The sequence below is a fragment of the Lynx rufus genome, unplaced genomic scaffold (assembly GCF_022079265.1).
Source record: "Lynx rufus isolate CCGP_SWC_20201006 ecotype Redwood Valley unplaced genomic scaffold, mLynRuf1.p SCAF_1, whole genome shotgun sequence".
NCBI classification, from domain to species: domain Eukaryota; kingdom Metazoa; phylum Chordata; class Mammalia; order Carnivora; family Felidae; genus Lynx; species Lynx rufus.
Window position 1 is genome coordinate 136,052,046 of NW_025814823.1, and position 9,811 is coordinate 136,061,856.

The following is a 9,811-nucleotide window of genomic DNA, read 5'->3' on the forward strand; positions in this document are numbered from 1 at the left end:
AAAAAGAATTGTGTACTTTTAGTAGGTAAACTTTATGGCATGTGAATTATATCCTAATGAAGCTGTTACTTTTTTTTTTTTTTTTAGTTTTGAAAAAGTATCTTATTAGTAGTAAAAAAATAGTTGTTAATTCCCACAATTTTCTTCAAATTACATTAAGACATAAAAAGGACACTCTTCTTGAATACCCAGTCATTATTTTTAAGGAAAAAAAGCACTCAAATTTTGAAAGCTTATATTTTATTTATTAGTTGACTAGTAGTGAATTCAAAGTATCATTATAATTATTTTTTAATTTTAATTGAAAATAGGGGCATCTGGCTGACTCATTTTGAAGAGCATGAGACTCTTCATCTCAGAATTGTGAGTTCAAGCCCCACATTGAGTCTAGAGATTATAGAAAGAAAGAAAGAAAGAAAGAAAGAAAGAAAGAAAGAAAGAAAGAAAGAAAGAAGAAAAAGAAAAAAAAAGAAGAGAAAAGAAAAAGAAAAGAAAGCAATCCTGGGATTGCTTCTAACCATCTGGACAGATTATTTTACCTAATGTACACTTCATTTCCACAGCTTTAAATGCATTGGATTGAATTAGAAGGTAAAAATAGGCGGTCCCACGAGTTGAATACTACACACAGAGATTTTTTTTCATGAATTTCCAGTCTTTAAAAATGAGTATAATAATTAAAACTCAGATATGGATTTCTGGCTCAGAATGTCTGGACTCTTCTGAAATAAATGCAAAGTAAGGCAGCACTGGCCTATATTTTTACATGGCAACAATCTGGCCGAGCCAAATAGCATCTCCCCCTTGAAGATGGGAGTGATGGGTACCTTCCCCAGCTGCTTCACTGCACTGATTTATATACCTGCCTGTCTCCTAGAGCATCTGAATTTGTGACACGGAACTGCATCATCTCTAAGATATCTTCCAGTTCTTTTTAAAAAAATGTTTTTTTAATGTTTATTTATTTTTGAGACAGAGGGAGACTGAGCGAGAGTCGGGGAGGGGCAGAGAGAGAGGGAGACACAGAATCTGAAACAGGCTCCAGGCTCTCAGTTGTTAGCACAGAGCCCGATGTGCGGCTCGCACCCACGAACCATGAGATCATGCCCTGAGCCGAAGTCAGATGCTTAACCGACTGAGCCACCCAGGCGCCCCAGTTCTTAAATCATATGGCGAAATAGGAGCCTGTAATTCAATTACCTAAGACATTTTTTCCAAAGATTTCTTGGGGAATTTCATGACTTGTAACGAATTTGTATCCCTAATTGACTTGCTTTGCTATTTATAGCACTTATATTAATTTTGTCTTATAGTTACATATGAATTGTTTGTAAAACCATAAGCTCTTTGAAGGCAGATTGTACTTGTCTCCTTATCAGCCTAGCATTGTACCCGTGTTAACTAAAGAATATTAATTCTTTAATTGAGAACAGTATCCTCACATAATTTGTGATGTATGCTCATAAACAGAATTCCTTTGATTTTTAAGGTTTATTTTCTTTCTACCTTAAGTCTCTTAAAAAATTCTTGTTGCTGTTATGTCAAATATGAAATAGTTCTATAGGTAAAATGCTTTATTAGATAAGGCTAGAACAATTATAAAAAACTAATTAGGTAAACTCTTAAAAGTATGTTTGTGGTATGTGTAAACACACTTGGTGATACGGTAAACTTCATTTGTCTAGGAATACATCTCCATTTTTTTTAATTTTATTTTTCATTTCATGTTCCCCCCCACTTCTATACAGTATCGGGAAAACTGCCTGGCAGCAAAAGCTCTTTTTTCTGACTTCTGCTTACCAGCTTTATGCCTCCAAACTCAGCTGTTGCCATACCTTGCTTTGCTAACCATTCCAATGAGAAATCCAGGTAATAACATGGGTTTTTGTTTAATCCAAGAAGTAATGTTTTGTTTTGTTAATTTGAGAGAGAGAGAGAGAGAGAGAGAGAGAGAGAGAAAGCGAGCAAGCGTGAGTGGGGCAAAGGGGGAGAAAGAGAGACATATTAAATTTTTTTTTTTTTTTTAATGTTTATTTACTTTTGAGACAATGCGAGAGACAGAGTGCAAGCAGGGGAGGGGCAGACAGAGGGAGACACAGAATCCGAAGTGGGCTCCAGCCTCTGAGCTGTCAGCACAGAGCCTGACGTGGGGCTCGAATTCACGAACCGTGAGATCATGACCTGAGCCGAAGTTGGATGCCTAGCCGACTGAGCCACTCACATGCCCCGAAAGAGAGATAATCTTAAGCAGGCTCCATGCTCAGTATGGAGCCCCACATGGGACTTGATCCCATGACCCTGGTATCATGACCTGAGCCGACATCAAGTTGGACGCTCAACCAACTGAGCCACCCAGGCGTCCCCAAAAGTAGTGTTTTATAACCTTATCTTTTTAAAGTCAACTCATTGCTACAATCTAGTGAGACTAAATTTTTTTTCCATTATTTTTTGATCCAAAATTAACACATTTCAGATTTGGAAAGGAAGAAAGAATTCAAATAATAGAATTTAATAAAAAGAAAAACTAATAACCACAGGTAATTTCTTTTGAAAGATTGGTGTAAGTTCTTCCTGACGTTTTTCTGTGCCTATGCAAATATTAGGCATATGCTTTAATTGGCATATATCACTTACCATGGATAGCACTCCATATGTTATAAATTAGTATTCAGTCAGCTCCGCAGACTGGGAAGTCCAAAATCAAGATACAAGCAGATGGTGAAGGCCTCCTCCCTAGCTTATAGATGGTCATCTTCTCGTATTCTCACATGGCAAAGAGCAGAGCAAGAGAGAGGTCTTTGTGATGTTCTTTTTGTAAATGTCAGAAATCCAGGATCATTTTATACTTTCTCTGCCCTAGTACTAGAATCAGGAATTCCAAGGAGCCCTGGTTCCTCTTAGTGGAAATGGTATTTAGAATTTAGGATCTGGGAGCACCTGGCTGGCTCAATAGAGCGTGTGACTCTTGATCTATGGGTTTTGAGTTGAATCCCATGCTGGGCGTAGAGCCTACTTAAAAAAAATTTAGAATCTGGCACTAGGTATGATCATTGGTATTGGAGTATCATTGTGTCTATTCTTTTTCAATGGAACAAAGCTAAGAGATTGTGTGTGTATTTGTGTGTGTGTGTGTGTAAGTGTGTAAGTTCTTCCTGACGTTTTTCTGTGCATGTATGTGTGTACCATGAGTTCACGCCAGTACATTCATTTTCAGCCTAACACTACAGAGTTTATTTTAACCTTTCCCAATTCAGTAACTGATACTGGTTTAGACAGCTTACATTGAAATTATCTGGAAAATCATTTATCCACTAGTTAAAAATTCAGATTATAGGATCACAATTCATTTTTCCATATGAAAAAGCTGTTTTTTAAAAAATCCTGATTCTGTTCTGGAGTGTGTCTTTAAAAAGGTAAATATTGGGGCGCCTGGGTGGCTCAGTCAGTTGAATGTCCAACTTTGGCTCAGGTCATGATCTTGCAGTTCGTGAGTTCAAGCCCCACGTCAGGCTCTGTGCTGACAGCTGAGCCTGGAGCCTGCTTCAGAATCTGTTTCCCTCTCTCTCTGCCCCTCCCCTGCTCGTGTGTGCACTCTCTCTCAAAAATAAATAAACATTAATAAATAAATAAATATTTATGAGCCCTCATAGTGTTGCATTTACAAACATTGAAAGGTGTATAAAATTCATTCAAAAATAAGATGTTCTGGGGGTTCTTGGCTGCTCAGGTGGTAGAGCATGCAACTCTTGATTTTGGGGTCATGAGTTCAAGCCCCAAGATGGACATGGAGCCTACTTTAAAAGTAATTTTTTTTGGATTTTTGTTTTTATCATCTTTTTCCCCATTTACTGTGTCATTTTAGAAGTTATTTCTTTATATTTTTTCTGCTCCTATCTCTGTCTTTTATTCTGGTCCTCCATTAGTGTTTGTTGGTGTGCTTAAAGATATCCCACTTTCTTCTGCCAACCTTGGTCATTTGTTTTCACTCCATTTTCTCTGATTGTGCAATCTTTATCAGTCTCTGTTCAAGTTGATTCTTTTGCCAGTTCAAATCTATTGAACCCCTGTAGTGAGTCACTGTTCTGGGTGAGCGCTCAAGTGGGGGTAGTCTCTGATCATCTTGGCTGAGCCCCTCCTAGCGTGGACCCTCCTGGCCCTATGAATGAGCTTGGGTGAGGGCCAGTGGCAGTTAGAGGAGGAGGCAGTATTCTCGGCCTGCTGTGCTACTAGGATAGAGCTTCCATGCCAAGGGTTGGAGAAAGGGAGTCCCGAATTCTAGGCTGGCCACAGGAGGGAGGAAGTCCTATGAGTTCTTAGCCGTACCTGACCTGGAGTGAAGTCTCTCTAAAGCTGAGGAAGTGAAGGGGTGGGTCCTGGTTCAAATGCCACACTCTTGCTGTTAGATTTTCCTGAAGAAAATGTTTCTTCACAGCATAAAATTTATCATCTTAAACCATTTTTAAGTATATAGTTTACTAGTGTTAAGCTTATTCACCTTGTACAACCAATCTCTAGAACTTTGTCATTTTGCAGAACTGAAACTACACACATTAAATGCTAACTACCTCCTACTCCCTGTCCACCACCTACCTTTTCTCTCTGAATTTTATTTTTAATTTTTTAATGTTTATTTATTTTTGAGAGAGAGACAGAGCATGAGCAGGGGAGAGGCAGAGAGAAAGGGACACACAGAATCTGAAGTAGGCTCCAGGCTCTGAGCTGTTGGCACAGAGCCCGACGCAGGGCTTGATTTCATGAACCATGAGATCATGACCTGAGCCAAAGTCAGATGCTGAACGCACTGAGCCACCCAGGCGCCCCTGTGTCTGAATTTGACTACTCTAGGTACCTCACATAAGTGGACTCATGCAGTATTTGTCCTTTTGTTACTGACTTGTTTTACCTAGCATGTCATCAAAGTTTTTATTATAGCATGTATCAGCATTTCCTTTTTAAGGCTGAAGAATATCACATTGTATATACCACATTCTGTTTATCCATTCATCTGTGGATGGACACCTTAAGTTGCTTCCACCTTTTAGCTATTGTGAACAATGCTGCTGTTAACATGATATACAAATTACTCTTTAAGACTCTGCTGTCAGTTCTTTTGGGTGTATACCCAGAAGCGGAATTGCTAGATCATGTAGTAATTCATGTAGCATTTATACCATTTTACATTTCCACCAACAATGCCCAAGGGTTTCAGTTTCCATACATCTTTACCAAACCTTTTTTTTTTTTAATTTTTTTTATAACAGACATCCTAAAAGATATGAAATGGATCCCATGGTTTTGATTTGAATTTTCCAAAAGATTCATGATTTTGAGCTTTCTCCTTCCTTCCTTCCTTCCTTCCTTCCTTCCTTCCTTCCTTCCACGCAAGGGGGAGGGGTACAGGGAGAGGAAGAGAATCTTAAGCAGGCTCCAAGCCTGGCATGGAGCCCAATGCAGGGCTCTATCTCATAATCTTGAGATCATAACCTGAGTGGAAATCAAAAGTTAGACATTCAATCAACTGAGCCACCCAGGTGCCCTAAGTATCCCTTGCTTGTTGGCCATTTACATATCTCCTTCAGAGAAATGTCTATTTAAAGCTTTTTTAAAATCTCTGTTTCAGCTCAAATTTCTTTTATCCAAGATATTGGAAAGCTTCCTCTGAAGCGACACTTTGGAAGGTAAGCTGTTTTAATTTTCAAAGAACTGTTACTGAAATGTCCACTGAATGTTATCTACTTATTCAGTATACAACCAATAAAAATTTATCTGTAATCTTCCAGTTAACAAATCTTACGTATTTGGAAACCTCTTTTAACCTTTCCTCCCAAGATGTTCTTAGTTTATTTTTTTTCCTAATATTTTTTAAAAATATTTATTTTTGAGAGAAAGAGTTGGGGCGGGGAGAGACAGAGGATCCGAAGTGTGTTCTACACTGACAGCAGCAAGCCTGATGCAGAGCTTGAACTCACAAACTGTGAGATCATGACCTGAGCCGAAGTTGGGCAACTGACCGAGCCACTCCAGTGCTCGTTAGCCTATGTTTAAAGCCTGCAGGAACCAGGAACTACCACAAAAGCACTGTCTTTTTTAAACTTCCTTATTTTAAAAGATTCAGACAAATAAAACCTAGATGTAGAGAGGTAAATCTGTATATGTGCCATTCATTTTATTGCAAAATGACTGCTGGGCTGATATCAGTGATTAACACAACACCTATATTTCATTTCTTCTTAGCTTATCTGTAAGATCAAATTATGTATTCAGGCATTTAATTATTTATTAATGTTTTATTTTACTTTTTATCTTACTTTAGAGAGAGCACAGATGGGGAAGAGGGCAGAGAGAGAGAATCCTAAGCAGGCCCCACTCTCAACTTCAGAGCCTAATGCAGGGCTCAGTCCCACGACCCTGGGATCATGACCTGAGCCAAAATCAAGAGTCAGATGCCCAACCGACTGAGCCATCCAGGCACCCCTGTAACTAGGCATTTTTTAAAGGTTTAAAAGGGCTTTTTAACTGCTCTTATTGGTTCAACTACTTGATCTATCTTGGGAGACAGGATTTGTCAGTGCTGCTTACTACAGTGACTAGTACTTTATCTTTCATTCATTATGACCATATTTAACCTTATCATTGATTCATGTTGACAATATTAAATATGAATATTTAGCTTGACATTTAATATTAATATTTAATAGTTCTCTAGTTTCCTGTAATCCAACCTACACCTTATTTTTGTACATTTAGCTAATTTCCAACTTTATCACAGCTTTTCTTTTTTTTTTTTTAAATTTTTTTTTTTTTTTTTTTTTATCACAGCTTTTCTTATAGCTTAAATCATTGCTGTTCCTAGGTCATGTAGTAATTCTGTTTTGGATTTTTTAAGGAGCTTCCTTACCATTTTCCACAGCAGTTACACCATTTTACATTTCCACCAGCAATGCTCAGGAGTTTCAGTTTCCACATATCTTTGCCAAGTCTTTTTTTTTTTTTTTCTACTTTTTTATAACAGACATCCTAAAGGATGTGAAATGGCATCAAATGTTATTTACATAGGATGTATTCCTAGAAATGAAGTTGCTGGATCAATGGTCATACACTTTTTTGAAGCCTTTGCTCTATATTGCCAGATTGCTCCTAAGAATATTTTGCTAATTTTATGTCCCCTTACAGTGTATAAGCATATTCTTTTCTCCTAACTCTTGACACTTCTGGGTTTTTATTACTTCCTTGGGGCACCTGGCTGGCTCAGTTGGAAGAGCATGCAACTCTTTTTTTTTTTTTTTTTTTTTAATTTTTTTTTTTTCAACGTTTATTTATTTTTGGGACAGAGAGAGACAGAGCATGAACGGGGGAGGGGCAGAGAGAGAGGGAGACACAGAATCGGAAACAGGCCCCAGGCTCCGAGCCATCAGCCCAGAGCCCGACGCGGGGCTCGAACTCCCGGACCGCGAGATCGTGACCTGGCTGAAGTCGGACGCTTAACCCACTGCGCCACCCAGGCGCCCCGAGCATGCAACTCTTAATCATGAGATTGTGTGTTTGAGCCCCATGTTAGATGTAAAGATTACTTAAATAAATAAAAGATAGGTAGGTAGGGAGGTAGGTAGATAGATATAGATAGATAGATAGATAGATAGATAGTCTTGGCCTGTCTTAAAGATTATAGTACTAGTTCATTATTTTAATTTCATTTTTTTAAAATTATTGATTAGGTTGAACAATTTGTTTACTTACCATTTGTACTTTTTTTATGTAAGTCGTGTTTTATACCCATTTTCTATTCTGTATTTTCTTTTTAATTTGTAAGCACTCTTTACAAGTTTTTGTATTATAAGTTGTAATGATTTATTCACATTTTGTCATTTACCTTTGTATTTTTGTTTATATCATTAAATAAGCTAAAGGGCCTGGCTAAACAGTGAGCACAGTGAAAGTAGATGAAAAACTAGAGATGGCTTCATAATCATCACACACATGGTGTAATTTAAAGGCATCCCCTTATTTGGTTATTATTGATGCCTGCATTATGAATCTGGCAGGTTGAAAATGGAAGCCCTGACGGACAGGGAGCATGGAATGATAGACCCTGACAGTGGAGATGAAGCCCCACTTCCTGGAAGGCAGCCTGCAGAGGAAGCTCTGGGTGAACCCACTCAAACCACTGAAACTGAAACATGCTGTCTTCCTTTGAGTCAGAATAGTGGGAGTGAACTGCCTGCCAGCCAGCCTCAGTCCTTTTCAGCGCAGGGAGACCTGGAAGATGAAGAGATGATCATAGAAGACTATGAGAGCGATGGGACATAGAAACCAGCCTGCCAATCATATTGCTACTTGGCAGATTCATTTTCCTTTTATTCAGTGGTACCTGAACAGAGATAATAAACTTTTCAAGTGAATGACAGTTCAATTCTTCACCCTCGTAGTATTTCAGCACAAGAAACTGACTTCTCTGTCATTTTGAAGTAAACAGAAGATCAAGCTTCAAATAATACCTTAATTTTGTTTTCTCTAGTATTTATTGAGTCTTGTGAGTGGTGCTGGGAGTAGGTCAGTGTGTATGAAGTGTGTTTGAACATTATGCCAAATATCAAACAATGTGAAGGAATGATTCTGAATATTAAAACTTGATGGGGCTGTAAATACAAATTATAAAAGTTTAGTATGCAATGATGAGTGTAAATAAACTTTGTGCCTTATCCACAGTTTCTCTATGGTCTCTAACTTCTCAAATACCATTTTTATATGCTGTACACTGGACTATTTTAGATACTTTATGGAAAGTAATTTATATCAAAATTAAAATGTTGAATTTCTTTTCGTTTCCTCTTTTAGTATTTCCTAACATGTATTGTCGGCAAGGTATCATTGGGCATAATACGTGAATCTCCTTTATCCATTGTTAACACTTTTCAGAAAAGTAAGAGAACCTTGCAAAGAGAACTCTGGAGGTCGGTGAATCTCACCTTCACTACCTTTCCAAGCCATGTATGCGCATGCGCGGCGCGGGTTTGTAACAGCAGCTCTGAGGTGCGGGGGCGGTCCCCGACCCTCCCTGGCTCCTAGCAGGAGTCCGCTCCCTGGCTTCTAGCAGGAGTCCGTTCCCGACAAAGCCGGGCGGGGCAAACGTGGCTCGGCTCCGCCCCGGGAGCTGAGCCTGGTTTCGGCGCCGCGGGTGGCGAGCGCGCTCTTCCCGGCGGCCGCGCAGGTGAGGGGGCGTGAGGGGTGGGGCCTACGTGATCCGGCCGTGGGCGGGGAGGGCCCGGCGGCCCCCGGCAGGTGCGCGGGTCGGGAGGGCGAGGCCGTGGGCTCTCAGAGCGCTCCTGGTCCTGCTGCGCTCTCCTTTCAGCCCCGCCATAACCTTCGGCCGAGACCAGACGGCGGCGCGGAGAGAGGTAAGGGCCACGGGGAGAGCGGGGCCAGCGCGTCAGGAGGGCTCCTCAACTAGCGCGCTTTCATCCAAGGGACACAGGTGCGCCGCGAGACGCGCCCCGCCGGCCGCGAAGGCGCCGCCCTTCCCTGGCGTGGGGATCCTCCTATCCTGACCGGGGCACCAACTTAGTTCCGGCCGCTTTGGGGCGTCATCTCGGAAGACTGAGAATGGGTTTTCCCTGGGACGCGAAGCAGGAGCGCTCCCTGGGGTAGTTCCCTGGGGTGGGCAGAGCCGAAGACTGAACGGGATTCTGGGACCGGACGCGAAACGGCAGGCTCGAGGGAGACCCCAGCGAAGATGCTGGGTGTCCCATGGCACTCACGCGTGGGTTAAAACCCTCAGGGAGCTTTCCCAACCCCTAGGAAGAGCAGAAACATC

At 40.6% G+C, this 9,811-nt stretch overlaps 1 protein-coding gene across 5 annotated transcripts in view; it reads left to right on the plus strand.

Annotated features, from left to right (window-relative positions):
• RAD17 (RAD17 checkpoint clamp loader component) overlaps window positions 1-8,816 on the plus strand; it is a 37,231-nt gene extending 28,415 nt beyond the window's left edge. For 4 of the 5 annotated variants that reach the window (XM_047087607.1, XM_047087636.1, XM_047087617.1 and 1 more), the window contains 3 exons: window positions 1,749-1,869; window positions 5,621-5,678; window positions 8,043-8,816. In XM_047087607.1, coding sequence (XP_046943563.1) covers window positions 1,749-1,869; window positions 5,621-5,678; window positions 8,043-8,307 — 444 coding nt within the window. In that variant the 3' untranslated portion in view covers window positions 8,308-8,816. The remainder of the gene's footprint in view (window positions 1-1,748; window positions 1,870-5,620; window positions 5,679-8,042) is intronic. The other variant, XM_047087645.1, reaches the window with a different exon arrangement.
• Window positions 8,817-9,811: the final 995 nt, after the last annotated feature.